Source organism: Symphalangus syndactylus, chromosome 12, assembly GCF_028878055.3.
Source record: "Symphalangus syndactylus isolate Jambi chromosome 12, NHGRI_mSymSyn1-v2.1_pri, whole genome shotgun sequence".
NCBI lineage: Eukaryota > Metazoa > Chordata > Mammalia > Primates > Hylobatidae > Symphalangus > Symphalangus syndactylus.
The window spans coordinates 134,786,023-134,804,396 of NC_072441.2; the positions used below are offsets into that span (position 1 = coordinate 134,786,023).

At 52.1% G+C, this 18,374-nt stretch overlaps 1 protein-coding gene across 1 annotated transcript in view; it reads left to right on the forward strand.

Annotated features, from left to right (window-relative positions):
• Positions 1–4,585: 4,585 nt before the first annotated feature.
• SLC2A1 (solute carrier family 2 member 1) overlaps positions 4,586–18,374 on the forward strand; it is a 31,685-nt gene continuing 17,896 nt past the window's right edge. The window contains exon 1 of the mRNA XM_055255440.2: positions 4,586–5,248. Within this exon, the coding sequence (XP_055111415.1) occupies positions 5,231–5,248 (18 nt within the window). The 5' untranslated portion in view covers positions 4,586–5,230. The remainder of the gene's footprint in view (positions 5,249–18,374) is intronic.

An 18,374-nucleotide genomic window follows, 5' to 3' on the forward strand; every position in this document is an offset into this window, starting at 1 on the left:
AACCCGGGAGGCAGAGGTTGCAGTGAGCCAAGATCACACCATTGCACGCCAGCCTGGGTGACAAGAGCTGAAACTCCATCTCAAAAAAAAAAAAAACTCCCTTTTTGGTGACAGCTGGTTTAAATGCATTGAAATATCCTAACAATCATCACTTTAAGGAAATAGGGAAGATAGGACTCTCAGCCACAAGACCAGGACTCTGGGAAGCAGTTAAAAGAACCATGCAGGACAGACTACTGCCTGAGCATTCTCTGTAAGTAAAGACTATACCAGCCACTTTACAATATCAGGTGTACAGGCTGGAATGTAAGCTCCTTGAGGGGAGGGCTCTATAGCCAAGCAGTCAAAGCCCTCCTTGATGTGGCTTCTACCTCCCAGCCTCAGCCCCAAATGTCGGGTTGGGCACTGGCCAGGTTGCAATGTGCCATTCTAAAGCCTCCCCAGCTGTCACACCTATAAATCTAAGCCAGGGTTCCAGCCCACCAGGAAGATGGTATAACAAGTTCTAGAAGTGGCATTGGGCTTTCCAAGTACCTTCAACCCCACTGTCTCCTGTGATCGTCCCATCAGGGTCCACCAGCCCAACTTTAGGGACATGTGAATGAGGGAGGCAAAGGGGTTAAGCAACCTGCCTGAGGGGTAGGTGAATAGAACTGGGACTTAAAGTCAAGTCTGAGCCAACTGCGCTACTGGGAGAAGGATCGAATAACACTTGATCTTTATTATTGTAGTTTTAAAGATGAGGAAACTTTAAATGAGATACCTAGAGTAGTCAAATTCACAGAGAAAGTAGAACGGGGGTTGCCAGGGATTAGGGGTAACAGGGAATGGGGAATTATTATTTAGTGGGTTCAGATGGATGATGGCAATGGTTGCACAACAGTGTGAATGCACTTAATGACACTGAACTGTAATCTTAAAATAGGTAAAATGGTAAATTTTATGTCATGTAGTTTAATTTTAAGTGAGGAAACTGAGGTCTCACAGGATAAAGGTGTAGAGCAGATTTTTTTTTTTTCTGGGATGGAGTCTTGCTCTGTCACCCAGGCTGGAGTGCAGTGGTACAAACTCGGCTCACTGCAACCTCTGCCTCCCGGGTTCAAGCAATTCTCCTGCCTCAGCCTCCTGAGTAGCTGGGATTACAGGTGCCTGCCACCACCCCTGGCTAATTTTTTTATTTTTAGTAGAGACGGGGTTTCACCATGTTGGCCAGGCTGGTCTCCAACTCCTGACCTTGTGATCCACCGCCTCGGCCTCCCAAAGTGCTGGGATTACAGGCGTGAGCCACCATGCCCGGCCTTAGACTAGATTTTTTTTTTTTTTTTTTTTTTTTGAGATGGAGTCTCGCTCTGTCGCCCAGGCTGGAGTGCAGTGGCGCAATCTCGGCTCACTGCAAGCTCCGCCTCCCGGGTTCACGGCATTCTCCTGCCTCAGCCTCTCCAAGTAGCTGGGACTACAGGCGCCCGCCACCACGCCCGGCTAATTTTTTTGTATTTTTAGTAGAGACGGGGTTTCACCGTGGTCTCGATCTCCTGACCTCGTGATCCGCCTGCCTCGGCCTCCCAAAGTGCTGGGATTACAAGCGTGAGCCACCGCGCCCGGCCCTAGACTAGATTTTACACAAAGTCTGGGGACAAACTAGGTTCAATTCTTAGCTCGGCCACTTGCTGACCTACTCAACCTTGGGCAAATCACTCTGAAACTGTGCTTCAGTTTCCTCCTTTGAGAAATAGGATAAAAAATAGTAAATCTAGAATTTGTTATGAGAATTAAATGAGATATTAATAAATCCATACCAATCACTTACCTGGCACATAGTAAATTAGCAACACACACAACATTATTATGACAAGGTTTCTCAACCCAGAGCAACAACAGCCTTTCAGACACTTGAAGAGTCTTGGCGCTTATCTGTTGCAACCCCTTTGTTACAAAGCTGAAGAGACTGAGGGACAATGACTTGCCCGAAGTCAGCCAGTTCAACTCAGGCCTACCTAGGAAGGGTTTGTTATATCTACTTTACAGATGTGGGTCTTCAGGCTCAGAAAAGAGAAGGCATTGTTTGCCCATGAATGTTTGCGAGTAAATAGCAGAGCTGGGACTCAGAGAGTCCGGATCTGGGGCTCCATCATCAATCTCTAAGAGTGGCCCAGAGATTCTCAAGTTCCCTAGGTAATCATTCTGGCAGTCTGCTGCCTTTGCACATGCTCTTCTCTCTGTTGAGAATGGCCTTCCCTCGATCCAACTGTTGAACTCCTATTCAGCCTTCCAAACCCTGCTTAGCATGACCTCCCCCTTCCCAGATGCTCTCTCTACTCACTCTCCTTCCCCTGTGGTACAAGTTCTGCTCCTGTACAGATTCTTAACCCTTTACGCTTGACTTGGTATTGTTGCTGCTCATTTCCCCTCTTGCTCCTCCTCCAGCTTGGGGCCTCCATGAGGCTAACAACGGGGTCACATATCTCTGTCCCTGGGAAAGTGGCCAGCATGGGGCTGGCCCAGAGAGAGACAAGGTGGCTGTTTGGTGAATGTGACCCATGGGCTGAGTAAGGCAGACCCGCAACTGGGAAAAGGCATAGACTGAATGTGCTAAGAAACAAGGAGCTGTGGAGAGACTTTGAGCAGGGAAGTAGCAAAACCCAACAGGTACTTAAGGAAAGACTGGAAGTATCAGCAGGACGGACTGGAGTGGAAGGAACATTCAACACAGGTAGATTAGCTGCTCACTCATTCGTGCATTCCTTCCCTCCTTCAGTCATTCACCCACGTGCCTCAGCTGCAGAACCTGTCCTCAAGGTGCTCACAGGCTGAGGGAAGGCAGACAGAGGACAAGTGGCAACTTACAAAACACCAAATGGTAAAGGAGAGAAAGATTTCCACGTGGGAGAACCAGGGACACTTCCCGGAGGAGGACCCGTGGTGCTTTTTGGCATGGTGAGGTGGGGGAGGGCTTCCCAGGCAGAGGAGACAAGCTGAGCAAATGTGTGGATGTGAGCTGCTGGTGTGAGGGGCGAGGCTGAGCATGTAAACTGGTGCCCCGAAGAAGGACCGTGATGGCCAGGCTTGGCCCTTACTCCCTCCATGACAATTCCAGACAGATGAGCAGAAGAGTGGCAGGGTGCAGGACTGCAGGACGAAAGACCAGAGGAGATGCAGGCCCTGCAGACAGCAGGGGAGGGAAGGAGGATGAGGTGGTGTAGACAGTGGAGTCAGCAGGACTTGGTCTGTCCAGGGGTGGGGAGAGGTGGCCCAAGCTTTCCAGGCTGAGCATAGACAGACCATAGGAATTGAAGCCTTGGGCAGCGGGGTGCCCAGAACGCACCTGCCTTCTGTTTCTGGGCTCCATACTCAACCACGGTGCCCCTCAGCCAGAACTGGACACATTGCCAGAGAACTCCACGGGTCATCTGGTAGGCTCAGCCTCCCGGTTTCCAACAGACAGTGAGCCCACCATGACTCCCTCCATCGGGAAAGGGACCCTCAAGACTTTGATCAGACTTTTGGACTGGGAGTCCTTCCCTTCACTGTGTCTCAAGTAAGGCACTGGTCTAGAGGAAATAAGGTGAAGTCAGATGATAACAATATCACCACCAGTGCAGTGGCACATGCCTGCACTCCCAGCTACTACAGAGGCTAAGGTGGGAGGGGCACTTGAGCCCAGGAGTTTGAGACCAGAATTTATTTATTTACTAACAAAATAAATAAATAAACCAACAATACCACCAACCAGTAAATGAGAACTTCCATGCTAAACACTTCATGAGCTTATCTGGAAATTGCACCTCTCATGATAGCAGTGAGATTGGTGTGAGAATTCCATTTACTCATAAGACAGCCTCGGCCGGGCTCAGTGGCTCACGCCTGTAATCCCAGCACTTTGGGAGGCGAGGCGGGTGGATCACGAGGTCAGGGGTTCAAGACCAGCCTGGCCAAAATGGTGAAACCCCGTGTCTACTAAAAATACAAAAAATTAGCCAGGCGTGATAGCGGGCGCCTGTAATCCCAGCTACTCGGGGGGCTGAGGCAGAGAACTGCTTGAACCCGGGAGGCGGAGGTTGCAGTGAGCCGAGATCGTGCCACTGCACTCCAGCCTGGGCGACAGAGCGAGACTCCGTCTGAGAAAAAAAAAAAAATTAAAGAAAAAAACGAAAACAGCCTCACTGGCCAGGAACTTGCCCAGGATCGCGGCCGGGCCGGTATACAGTTGAGCTGGTTCAAACCCGAGGTCTATCATGTCCTTAATGTCCTATCATGTCAGTCAGTTAGCCTGCCTTTTATATTTTCCACACTTACAGGTCACCATAGACTCACCTGAACTGTGAGAAGTAGAGGAAGGCGTCCCAGAGGAGGTGATTTTAAAGCCCAGGTTTGAGATGGGTATGCATTTCCAGGCAAGAGAGCCCGGCCGGTGCAAAAGCAAGGCTTGGCTCACAAAAGGGAATGTGGGGGGTGGAGACGGGGAAGGGAGAAGTCAATCACTGGGCAAGACCTCCTGGAGTCTCTCTAACAAATAAATACTACTTTCCATGCAGTAGACGCTGTTCTAAACACTTTACAAATATTAACTCACTTGGTCTTTCTACAGCCCTACGAGGTGGTACTGTTACTATCCCTAGTGCACCGAAGTCACCCAGCGGCCAAGTGAGAACTCCAGTCCAGCTTTCCACCCGCTACTCCGCGCATCCCAGCTTGCCTTACAGCCGGGTACCGGCTCCACCATTTTGCTAGAGAATGCCGCGGAGGCTCAGAGAGGTGCGCACACTTGCCCTGTGTCACACAGCGAATGCCCTCCGCGGTCCCAACGCACAGAGAGCGACCCGATCGGCAGCCTGAGCGAGGCAGTGGTTACGGGGGCCCCGGCCCCGGCCACTCCCCTCACCCCCTCCCCGCGGAGCGCCGCCCAGGACAGGCTGGGCCCCAGGCCCCGCCCCGAGGTCCTGCCCACACACCCCTGACACACCGGCGTCGCCAGCCAATGGCCGGGGTCCTATAAACGCTACGGTCCGCGCGCTCTCTGGCAAGAGGCAAGAGGTAGTAACAGCGAGCGTGCCGGTCGCTAGTCGCGGGTCCCCGAGTGAGCGCGCCAGGGAGCAGGAGACCAAGCGACGGGAGTCGGAGTCGCAGTCGGAGTCCCCGGACCGGAGCACGAGCCTGAGCGGGAGAGCGCCGCTCGCACGCCCGTCGCCACCCGCGTACCCGGCGCAGCCAGAGCCACCAGCGCAGCGCTGCCATGGAGCCCAGCAACAAGGTGAGTCGCGCGCCCGCGGGCCCTCCCGCCAGGAACAAAGGCGCGGACTCCTGCCCGCCTTCCGCCGGCCAGGGCCTCCCCCGCCGCCCCGCCGCGCTGTGAGCCCGGGGCGGGCCGCGCGCCTCTCCGAGCCTGGCTCGGTGCGGGACCCGAGCGCAGCGCCCCGCCGGGCTGCTGGCCTCAGTGGGGATGGGCTGCGGATCTAGCGGGCCGGAGGGCGCCGCGTGCGTAGTTGGCGCCGGCACTGAGCACATGGCCTCCTTCCGGGGGCGCCGCGCCGTCCACGCGGCCCTGGTGGGGCTGGGGACACAGGGCCCGGGCGCGGCACGTCGCACACGACCTCGGCAGCGGCAGCCTAGCGTCGGCCCCTCCCGGTGCGGGGGAGGGGGCCCGAGCGCGGCGCCCATTGGCTGAGCGGGCCGAGCCCCCGGCCCGGCCCAGGCCGCGCGCGGAGGAGGCAGGAGCCGCCCCCGCTCTTCGTCTGCTCCCTTAGCCCGGGCGCCCCAGTAGGTGGGCGGCCTGGTGCGAGGTGTCCCATCGGCCTCCCCTACTCCTCCCGCCAGTCCCCCGCGGTGCCGAGGCCGAGGGGAGGGCACTTTTCTCCAGGCCCAGGCTCGAACGCGGGGGTTGAGATGAACCTCCGGTCTCGGAGGCTCTCCTTTCCGAGGAGTGCAGGCCCCAGAGCTTTGGCCCAGTCTCGCGGAGATGTGTTCCCCGGAGGCAGGTTTACCCTCGGGACCGGGCGGGGAGCGTAACCGGAGGGGCGGGGGATCCGGGAGCCAGGAAAGAGCGCCAGGCTGAAGTCTAGCGGGAAGCGCGCACGCCACGGGGTTGGGGAATGAGGGATGGGGACTCTGGGGACCAACAACTCCCTAGATAGGATTTCTTTTTTCCTGTGTAAACGGGCTTGCCCTGCGGGGCATCTTTGTAGCGTCCGCAGAGCGATTTCTTCTCAACAAATGTTTGTGGAGCCCCTCCTGTGTGTAGGGTATTGTTTCTTTCCACCTCCCTTCCTCCCCCAGTCTACAATATTTTCAAGTCCCTTTTTTCTTTTGAAACGGCCCCTCTTTATCTATTATACTTTGATTTTTCCATCTCCTCAGCTGGGAGGGCACCTGGATGGCCCTTGTTTTCTTAGTTGGGACGCGGGGGTAGCACTGAATTCTGAACTGCCCTTCCTACTGGCTGTGGAGGTGTCCGGGTGGGACTGAGCGGGATGACGCTGGGCCGCACCCTCGGCAGGAAAAGGCCTTCCGCCCCACACCTGTTGAATCCATGAATCCAGACGACTTGCTTCACCCTTCCTGGGCCCTCACTTGAGGTGAGACCCCGGGGAAGGCTCCCAGAATCCTAGGTGAGCCATAAGGGTGGGATATAACTAAACAAAAGTTCGGCGAGAAGCTCTTCTAGCTAGTAGCAAGGAAGTCCAAATATCTCAGGGTTCTCGCAGGCCACTTAACTTCTGGGCCTCTCAGTTTTTCCGTCTGAAAGAGATCACTTTTGTCACTTCCTCTAGGGAAGGAACTATCTATTCAGCATACTATGCCAGACATGGGCATTTATTTGTTGAGTGGATAAGTGAATATTCTACGTGGAGACAGAAAAGTGGAGGAGAAAATCAGCAGGTTCTTAGCCAAACTACATTCAGCGTCACGGACCTTATAGCCCTGCTGGTTACTCACTAGCCTGGAGCTCAGAGAAAGGAAATAAGTTTGCCAAAGTCACACAGCTAGTAAGTGGTTGAACTGGATTTGAGCCCAGGCCCATCAGATTTAATTTCATTTCTGTCTCCACTGTCTCTCTTCACCACAACATTTCTTGAATTTTGGGCAGAAGGGAGAGAGTTTGCCTATCTTCAAAGGTGGCCCCTTGTGCCAGCTGGTTCTAAATAGTGTAGCAGGTGGATGCTCTTCATGGAATGTTCTCCAAATTTTCCACTGTCTACCTCGTCAGTAATTAATGTTGGAACACCTCTTTCACAGTGGTGTATCTGTATTTTTATTTATTTATTTATTTTATTTATTTATTTTTTTGAAATGGAGTTTCGCTTTTGTTGCCCAGGCTGGAGTGCAATGGCGCAATCTCAGCTCCCTGCACCCTCCGCCTCCCGGGTTCAAGCGATTCTTCTGCCTCAGCCTCCCAAGTAGCTGGAATTACAGGCATGCGCCACCACACCCAGCTAATGTTTTGTTTTGTTTTGTTTTTGTAGTTTTAGTAAAGACGGGGTTTCTCCATGTTGGTCAGGCTGGTCTCGAACTCCCGACCTCAGATGATCTGCCCGCCTCGGCCTCCCAAAGTGCCGGGATTACAGGCGTGAGCCACCACGCCCGGCTGTATTTTTAAATTCATGCACATGCACTTTGATACTAACAGATTATATGCCTTCATAAAATAGAAATTTCAAAAGACAAATAGATACAAGACAGCAGTTATAGTCATTTTCCCCTCCAAATCTTGTGTAGATAATTCCATATACATTCTGGAATAAAGCCCTTCCCTTTGGAGACTGCTGATTTGACCTGCAAGCGCAGCCTTTTTGTGCATGATGTTAAACTGAGGCCTGGAGAGGTCATATCGCTTGCCTTTCACGCAAGATCTGAAAACCAGGTGTGTCTGGCTCCAAAGCCTTGGTTCTGCTATGTTCCTCTTTGTCTCCTAGGAAATGGGAACTGAGTTAACTAACTTCCCCGTGTTCCATTGTACTCCTGTAACTCACAGAAATGAGCTTAGCTGAATAGGAAGTAGGGGACAGATGGAATCGCCTTGCCTCCAAGCCAGGGGTTCGCCCACGATCCCTCCTGGGCAGCACGCAAGGGTGAGCCCTGCCCCAGATGTCTCACCCCACCCTTCGTGAAGAACTTGTAACTAGCCTTGCCTATGCCCATCACTCATCACTTTTCTGGCCAGCCTCTACCTTCCAGAAAAGGAAAAATCAGAAATCTGCAGGCTTCCTCAGCCCCTCTGTGGTGCAGAGAGCATAGTTTTTTGTTTTTTGTCTCTTTTTGAAACGAGGTCTCACTCTGTCACCCAGGCAGGAGTGCAATGGCACGATCTTGGCTTACTGCAACCTCTACCTCCCAGGGTTTCGCCATGTTGGTCAAGCTGGTCTCGAACTCCAGACCTCAGGTGATCCGCCCACCTCGGCCTCCCAAAGTGCTGGGATTACAGGTGTGAGCCACCGTGCTCGGCCTAGCTGTGTTTTTTTTAAAAGGTGCTTTCTTCTCCACACGCCTGTCTGTGCCATCCTCCACCCACTCCAAATGAGCAGGAATCCCCAGACACAGGACTTGCCATGTTCTTGCTGCGTGCCATACGAGCCTGAAAGTTGAATTAGACGTAACTTGACAACCGAAACTCTACTGTGAATGGAAACAAAACACTAGATGTTCCCACTAAACTCTGACCTTGAAGAAGTGGCTTTCCTTGGAGCCTTGGTTTCCTTCTCAGTAAACAGAGACTTGGCTACCCCCAGTGGATGTGGTGAGACTGGCCCCGTGCCCTAAATTAGGGCAGTGGCTATTTTAAGTGGAAAGACCCTTTGTAAGGCCAGTCTGGGTGTACAAATGATGTAAACAGCCCCAAGATGATCCTTGTCTAGTACCGAGCCATCCAGGGATTCGACCCTATTTGCCCCGGAGCTGGGCCAGCCTCAAATCCCCCGTAATCAGCTTGTGACTTCAAAGAGCTCAGCTTTGCCCAGTGCCTCCTGGTCACGGGGTGTCGGCCCAGAGCTCTGCTCAAGTACCAAGGGTACAGGCATCCAGCTCCCTGCTTCCCCAAGACTGGCAGAGCTGGGGAGGCCTGGAACAAAGAGGAAAGTGTGCAGTGTTGGCTTGGGGCCTGCAACGTCACCCCTTCCCCCACTTCACTCCTGGGCATAGAGGTGATAAAGCTGCTCACTCAGTCTGGTAACCGACATCCCCATGATGGCGGAGGCTGGGAGGCCTCCTGACCAGATTCATGGGCTCAGAGAGGCTGTGTCCAGGCCTGTGGGCCCAGCCCTGGCTACCCAAACAAGCCTCCAATTGTTACCTCCCTCCACGGGAGGGGTGGACTGGAGCCTGAGGCTCTGTCTTCCAGCCACCAGGCCTGGCAGTAGCTGATGCATAAACATTAGGGTTTTGCAGTAACTGAGCAGGGCTCCCAGGCCTTGAACCTGGGCAGAAAGAAGACAGCATCTCTTCTCTTTGTGACCACGCTGACTTGCCTCCCTGGGGCTTCTGCACCCTGGAATGGGAGAGAGCTCTTGCCAGGCCTCAGCTGATGGAGCTTTTGGCCACTGAGGCCTCTGCTGGACAGGAAGTCTGCCTATGCCTCCTAGCCCAGTTTATCTCCCCCTGCCCTGGCATTTGGGAGTGGGGAGGAAACGGCTCCATCAGAAACAGCTCTACCATTCGACCTTAGGCCAGCCACACTTCTTGTTGGAGCTTGTGTCCTCAGCTGTACTGGGGATGAGACCTAGCTGTCTGGGTCAGCGGCACTGAGGCTCCAGGGGAGCATGTGGTCTGTGCAGCAGGCTTGGGAAGTGCTGAGCAGCACAGATTGAGTTTCATAGCACAGTGGGAGCCCAGACAGGCCAGCTAGCCATAAGCACCTCTGCTGAGGAAGAGGTGGACTCTCTTGGGCTGGGGGGCCCAGTTCGCGGAAAGAAACAAACAGCTACACTGGGCTCCTTGAGCATCCAGCTGTGGCAGTTCTTCTTGAGGACTTTCTGCCCCTAGCTGGGTGTCTTCTTCAGCTCCCTGCTGCGTGTGATAACTTGTGTGTGGCCCTCACAGCTGTGCAGAAGCTATTCCCAGAGGGTTCTGGCCCCAGGTAAACAGTCTGCTCTGGGCTTGCCTTGCCTCCATCCCACAGCCCTGTGTGCTGTCTGTGGCACAGCCTAGAGCAGCACTGCATTGTGGCCCTGGCCCTTACGCGGCTGGAGCTGATGCTGAAGTCCGGTGTCCCAGCGGTCATGGCTGGCATCATCACCGTCTACAACCTGGTGGTGGAAGTCCTTATCCCCAACTCCCTGATTGACTGCATCAGCCTCTACGGGAATCTCCTCCAGCCAAGCGCTAGCCTGAGTGTGGGCCTGAGTGGCCCGGCAGCCAGCTGTGTCATCAGCACTGTGGGGGACACAGTGCTGCCTAGAAGCCCGGGCTATTTGTGGGCCTGATCCTGATCCTCATCTTCACTGCATGGTCTCATTCTCTCCACAAAGTAGCCTTTGAGCCCACCAGCCACAGAATATGATATAAAGATCACCCCTGCTCGTTCCAGAATGAACAGCCTGACACACATGTCCCTTCAGTAGTTGGTCTTGTGAATGCAGTGTCCTAGGGCAAATGCCCATCATCTGTTGACCCCATCCTTGCCCCTGCCTGCCCCATGCTGTGGACATCTGGGCCCCCTCGTCACCCATCCTGGCCCCCTGACCAGTGAGGATGCCCCCTCCCATCTAGGGTACTCTGTGTCTAAGGATGAATTCCAGTGTCATTTTCCTCTCCACTGTAGGTTTATTTATGGAAGATTGGACCTGTTCATACATCTGTGGGGCAGCCCTCCATCTCCCAGCTATATAAAGTCTCTAACCACAGTGTTGCATTGTGGGGTTACCATGTGGTCTGACACTTCCTTGAATGAACTACCCTTACTCCAGCCCTGGACAGTCCAGGGCCTAGCAGGCAGTGTGTGGGGCCTACCAGGTCCTGGCATCCAAGCTGTGTCCAATAAAGTTCTTAGATGTGACTGGAAAAAAGATTGGATTAAAAAAATTGCAGAAGTTACAGAGCCAACTACAGAGAAGCATAATAAATGAAAGAGTGTCTTCTAGTTTTGACAGTTTGGTGTTTACCCTAAAGACTTTTTGTGCATGTGTAGCTACATGCCTATAAATAAAATATTTGTGTAGTTGGATCCCACTTTCTACATAGTTCTTTGCAAACCACTCTGTTCACCAACCCAACCCTTAGAGGTAAATACTGGCAGCGTTTCTCTCTGCACATACAACCATGTGCCACCATACAAGTTCACTAACTCCCTGTTCCTTACACAATATGTACATCCTATTGCTTTTTTCCCCCTGAACAATCTACCCTGGTACTCTTCATAACACATACGTGTTATGTGAAACACAGATGTGTTTCGTTCTTTCCAATAGCTGCATAAGACTTCATTAAAGGCATGTCCCACCATGATTAAGAAATAGCACCCCCCCCATCACCTTCTTCATACCACTCACCACCTGATGTATTACATGTATTTATTTTCTGCCCCAGCCTTCAACTAATCTATCAAGTTCCATAGGCAGGGATTTGGTGTAGTTTTATCGCTGAATTTCCATTGACTAGAAGAGTGTTGGGAGCATGCATTCAGGCATAATCTTTCCTTAGCAGTATCATTTATTCATAGAAAATCCTCTCTTATGGAGAATTAACTGAAGCTTAGAGGAAAAGACTTTTTTTTTTTTTTGAGATGGAGTTTCACTCTTGTTGCCCAAGCTGGAGTGCAATGGCGCGATCTCGGCTCGCTGCAACCTCTGCCTCCCGGGTTCAAGTGATTCTTCTGCCTCAGCCTCCCGAGTAGCTGGGATTACAGGCGCGCGCCCCCCACGCCCAGCTTATTTTTCGTATTTTTAGTAGAGACGGGGGTTTCACCATGTTGGTCAGGCTGGTCTTGAACTCCTGACCTCAGGTGATCCGCCCATCTCAGCCTCCCAAAGTGCTGGAATTACGGACGTGAGCCACCGCGCCCAGCCAAGAAAGGACTTTTTTAAGGTCACACAAGTGGAGAAGCTGGGACTTAAACGTGTCTGCTGAGAGTGACAGTGAACTTTGCATGTGCCCAGTCTTACCAAATTAATGTTCTTTTAGTTGAATTATTGCCCGTCTCACCACCAAATGTGTATCTTCTCAGGGGTGTCAGTTTCCCCAGGGTCCAGATCCTGGCCCCACGCCCACACACGGCCAAGGAGCCATTTACATTTAACATTCCATAATAGGATGCATACCTTTTGGGTTATTTAAGGAGGATGTGGTTTTGCCTGGAAGGCTTTGAGAATGCTGGGCAGCTAGCTCAGGGGACGTGGGGCTTAAAGCAGAGGCCTTAAAGCAGAGGCCGATCAACTTTTTTCTAAAGGGCCAGATAGAGCGTAAATATTGTCAGCTTTGTCGGACATGTAGTTCTCGGCCTGCCACTCAGCTTTGCTGTTGCAGTACAAAAGCAGCCGTAGACAAATGAGTGTAGCTGTGTTCCAATAAAACTTTATTCATGGTCACTGAAATGTGAATTTAATATAATTCTTACATATCACAAAATATTAGTCATCTTTTTTTTCTCCCCAGCTACTTAAAAATGTAAAACTCATTCTTAGCTGCCATAGTTTGCCAACTTTGGCTTACAGCAAATGCAGCCCAAAGGTTTCTGAGCTTGTGCCCGGGCTGTCTCGGCTCAGAGTGGGCAAGGCTCCGAGAGTTGCTTTTATGGAATTTGACCTACATAGAAAGCACCAGGTAGAAACCTTGTTTCCTTCAGGAACCAGTACCCGGAAACAAGGGGGAGGACCTGAGCAGGAAAGGCGTAGAATTTGGCATCAGAGACCCCCGATTGGAAGCTTCCCTGAAGCCTAGAGTCCCCTGGTTCTACGCTTTTTGCTCTCTCTCATTTGTCATCTGTGAAAAGGGAGCAATCTCTCCCCAAAAGCTTGTTCATGGTGGTTAAATCAGAATGCGTGAGCAGCCCCTGACAGGGTGCCTCAGCTTGCTGCTGCTGCTGATAAATGCACCAGCTCCCTCCTCTCAGTTCTACTTTGAAGACTGGCGAGTGCCTTCTGCCTCGAGGGCAACCAGGGGTGTCTGGAGGTTCAGTCATGCAGGGGTCTTGACATCACTGGAGGGCTTAAAGGAAGTGGCTTCAGGAGCACTTAATGCTTGAGGTCACCCTAAGGTCAGGCTTCGGACTGTTAGTCCATCACTCTTCTTTTTTAAAAGACTTGGCAGGATGGAACCGGTCAGAGGGTAGAATGCCAGGCTAGGAAACCAAACAACTCTAGTCCCAACCCTGGCTTTTGTTTGTATGCTAGGCTGGGCACCTGCCCTCTGACCTCAGGCACCTCCCGTCAAGTGCTGACGTTACAGCAGTCTGCAATTTCTTGAGCTTCTTTCTTTCTTACTGCAGCCAAGGCTGTCTTATTTTCTTTTTTCTTTTGAGAGTGTCTCACTCTGTCACCCAGACTGGAATGCAGCGGTGCGATATCTGCTCACCACAACCTCCGCCTCCCAGGAGGTTAAAGTGATTCTATTCTCATGCCTCAGCCTCCCAAGTAGCTGGGATTATACACATGTGCCACCACACCCCACTAGTTTTTGTGCTTTTTTTTTTTTTTTTTTTTTTTTTTTTGGAGACGTAGTCTTGCTCTGTCGCCCAGGCTGGAGTGCAGTGGCATGATCTCAGCTCACTGCAAGCTCTGCCTTCTGGGTTCACGCCATTCTCCTGCGTCAGCCTCCCGAGTAGCTGGGACTGCAGGCGCGCGCCACCACGCCGGGCTAATTTTTTTTTTTTTTTATTAGTAGAAATGGGGTTTCACCGTGTTAGCCAGGATGGTCTCGATCTCCTGACCTCGTGATCTGCCCACCTCGGCCTCCCAAAGTGCTGGGATTATAGGCGTGAGCCACCGTGCCCGTCTCCAACTTTTGTATTTTTAGTAGACAGGGTTTTGCCGTGTTGGCCAAGCTGGTCTTGAACTCCTGGCATTAACCAATCCGCCTGCCTCGGCCTACCAGAGTGCTGGGATTATAGGTGTGAGCCACCGCACCCAGCCTTGAGGTTCTTTGTTTTAATGCCCAGAAGTTCGTTTAATTGAGTAAGAAACACAACAAAACAAATTAAAAGGGAGCTGTCATGGATTCAGGTAATCCCCTCCCACCCTCCTTTGAGCTGTGGACTAAGCAGTTGGAAAGCCCCGCATCCCCTGCTTCCCTGCACCTGGGGGACCCATGTGGGAGGCTGTGGGAAGAGGAGAAGATGGAGCAGCATATGGAGTCTGCCGGCCCTGGGAGCCTCCTCTTGCCAGGAATACCCTGCTTCTGAGTGGCAGTAGCCATGTGCCCTCCCTGTGCCAATATAGATTGAGAACCTGCTGCAGGCCAACCCTGGGGCTGGAGCGCAATGCCGACACACTGACATGGGTCAAAAGGCCACAGTGTTTGGCAAGTTATACAATGTGGCCAGGGCCATCTGGCATCTGAGTGTTGGGGGAGAGGTCCTGAATCTTAACACCTCATCCATGGCTTCCTGGGAGAGGGAGGGCTCTTGTGGGTGTGGGTCGTGAGACTCCCAGCTGTGGGATAGGGAGGGTGAGGGGTGGGGACATGAGAAATGCTTCTCTGTGCTGAACCCTGAGCCCAGTCGCTGGCCAAGCTGAGAGGCCATGACTCTCCTAGGAGAGTCAGGATTTGAACTCGGTCTGCCTGACTTCAGAGGTCCTTCCTCGACAGCCCTGTGGGCTTGGACTGGAGGGTTTTGTGGGGTGCTGTATTTACCTCTCAGAGCTCTGATGTTCCAGCACTCGTCAGGGGTTTGATAAATGGCTAAGGATGAACATGGTCTGGCACAACAGATACACACAGAGCCAGCTTTGCCCAAAAGCCAAATTGAAAAGTGGCAGGTTTTCTTTGGCAATTAGTATGTGCTGTTGCCTACTCTGGTCACTCTGGCTGCAGACACGGTATGACCCAGGTTCCATTCTTTTTTTTTTTTTTTTTCTTGCTGTGTTGCCGAGGCTGGAGTGAAGTGGCATGATCTTGGCTCACTGCAACTTCTGTCTCGCAGGCTCAGGTGATCCTCCTACCTCAGCCTCCTGAGTAGCTGGGTACAGATGTGTGCCACCATATCTGGCTGTTTTTTGTTTTTTGTTTTGTAATTTTAGTAGAGACCTGGTTTCACCATATTGCCCAGGCTCGTCTTGAACTCCTGAGCTCAAATGATCCGCCCACCTTGGCCTCCCAAAGTTCTGGGATGACTGCGTGCTGCCCCTGGTTCTATTCTTAAGGAGTTCCCAAACTGAGTGGCAGATGAGTAATAAGCTAGAGACTGCAGAGGACTTAGCAAGACCAAAGGCCTGGAAGAGAATGGAATGTTCTAGAAAGTAGTCTTATCCCCAGGGAGTGGTGATGGGCTGCTGGGGATCCCAGACTCTGGGCTGTACATTGCTCCCCACCAGTAAAAAAGGCTCCCACAAGAAAATCACAAGCTCTGTGGGGCTAGTACCCTTCTCTAAGTCATCACCAACTGTTCATCAGCTTGACACCAGAATAAATACACGTTGGGTGAATGGACTTCATTACCACGTCCCAGTTCCAGCCACTGGCTGGTGGGGGGCAGATGGTGCTGGGGTTGCCTGATCGAGGGTAGCTTGCTATTCTTCCCCGATCCAGCAAACACTTGTGGAGGGAATTCTGCCAGGCTTCATGATGGATACCGATAGAAAACTTAACAGCAACCCTTTAAGGAAGGAACTTTCAACCCCATTTTCTAGGTGAGGAAACCAAGGTCCAGAGCAGGGCTGCCTTATATCCAACTCCAAGGTGAAAGGAGGCAGCTTGCTGCATTTAAACATGGGTCTGCTTCTAAGCCCAGCAATGATCAAGCCGGCTATGGTGGGCGCAGCAGGGTGGCAGCATGAATCTGACATTGGTCGCAGTGTCTTGTGCCTACTGACGAGCAGCGACCATGTCTCTCCCCCTACACCTAGCACTGAGCCACACTGAGCACCCTGTTTCTTAATCTGACTGATCGGTCCCCATTTCTTACTGTTCTGTCCACCTGGAATGTAGCCTTGCCACTGCTTTCCCACTTGGCAGACTCTCTGTGTGTCCTTCACGGCCCAGCTCCAATGTCACCTCCTGGGAACTCATCTTTTTTTGTACCCAGGCAAAACTGGAAATCTTTGCCTCCAGGGTTCTCACAGTGCCTCATACCAGCCCCCTGTTGAAGCCCAGACCACACTAGCCTCTCATCTCCATCTGCCTCCCCACTACCCCCACCCCACTGGACTGGAAACTCCTTCCTTGGTGTCAGGACTGGGTCCAGTTTCATCCGGGGCCCCAGCTCTACTTAGCATGAGACCTAGAGCATGGGTCACTGGTATGTTAGTGAGTCCTAGTGCAGCAGCTGCCTGGGTGGATGTGGATATGACCCGGGGCGTGGGTAGACAGGTTTTCTAAAGTCGAGTTTGACCTCGACCTGCCGATGACAAGGTCCAGCGGAGGGGTATATCCTTGGCCTCCAGCAGCCCCCATTGACAGAGGCTACAATCGAGCAGCTGCTCAGTGGGGCCCCAGGGATGACTTCAGAGGCTCCAGACCCCTGGAACATCAGATGCAGACCTCAGTAAAACAGGGCCTGTGATAATAGCACTTAGCTCACACAGCCAGTGTCATTCACTCATGTTCTACCAACATAATTTTTGCCAGATTCGTGGATCTTTTGTATTATTTTCCACTTAATGTTTTTATTTAAATTGCTTTGTTCTAAGTAATATGAAATCATAGGGCTTATAAAAATTATTTTGAATAGGTGATTCCATTCACACCATTCAGAATTCAAAAAAGTGCCAAAGGCTATAAAATGTTCATCTCCCACATAAAGTGATTCTTGTTCCTCAGCCTCCCAAGTAGTTGGGACTACAGGCACGCACCACCATGCCCAGCTAATTTTTGTATTTTTAGTAGAGACAGGGTTTTGCCATGTTGGCCAGGCTGGTCTCGAACTCCTGGCCTCAAGCTGGGATTATAGATGTGAGCCACCGCGCCTAGCCTGTTGTGCATTCTTTTAAATAGATGTGTATATTCTCCCCCTGGCCCCAGCCAATTTTTTTTTAAAACACAAAAGGTAGCATACAATATATACACTGCTCTGTTTTTGGTTTCGCTTTTGTTTTTTGGGACAGAGTCTCACTCTGTCACCCAGGCTGGAGTGCCATGGGGTGATCACAGCTCACTGCGGCCTCGAACTCCCAGGTTATGTATTCCATTATATAACTATGCCATGTTTTCTTAAATCATAGATCGATGTCGCTGCATTGCTTGTTTTTTAATCTATTCTAATGTGTTCCAGAAAAATACAGTATATACTTTGCATCCCATGAGCAAATGCAGGTAATTCCGCAGGCAGAAAGCCCAGCACGTGGCAGGCCTAGCAGTCACTGTTCAGTGAGCCCTCCTGGTGATGCTTCGTGCCTTGCCACAGCCTCTGAATTAGTGTCCACCCTATGAATTAGGCTTGACCTGGTGTGTCGCTGGCGTCCCCCAGAAATTTGTCAGCTGCTCACTACCCACTCAGAACAACAGCTCTGGGCCTGAAGGCTCCCCAGAGAATTGAGAGAAGGGAGATTCTGGGGGCAGTGCCAGGACATACGGGGGGTAGGGGCTGTCTTTCTAGTTGGGCAATGCAGAGGATTTAGGGGGAATGGAGTCCCTGTGGTATGAGGGAAGCCCCAGCATGTGGAATAAATGTGCAGAGGCAGGCTAAAGGGTCAGGTAGACAGACTAATGGGAAGGACGCAACGCACACACAGAGGGGGCTCTGAGCTGCACACTGTTCCTGGGCCAAAGCCTTCTTCCTCTTTCGCAGCCTCTGATGTGAGAGCCTTGGCTTTTGCAGTGGTTGCTCTGACTGACCGCTTTCAGAGAATGGAAAGACCATACTGGGAATATGCCTGATAACAGCTACGCCCAGGGCTATCTGTCATGGCCTTGAAGTAAAGGCTGCTTCTGGGTTCTGTGGAAACCGAGGCCCAGAGACCCACAGCCAGGCCATGGCCAGCTCCACCCACTTCCAGGGCCCAGCTTGGTGTAGTGTGCGTAGTGAATGCCAGTCGTTTCTTTGGCACGCCTCCCGCAGCCTTGTTCTCCCACAATCAGTTAAAGGCCTGCCTAATGTCATACTTCCTGACCTCCTCATTTTTATAGCTGAAAAGAGTACTTTTCTCCAGCGGGGCTGACACCCTGCTGGCCTCTCAGTCACCTGTGGCTAAGCAGGGCTCTTCACCTGCTGGCCTCTGCCCTTCCTGCTGCCTCAGGGCCTCGGCTTCCAGTGGACAGAAGCAAACTGCTCTTTTTCTCTCCCGTCCCTTTGCCCATTG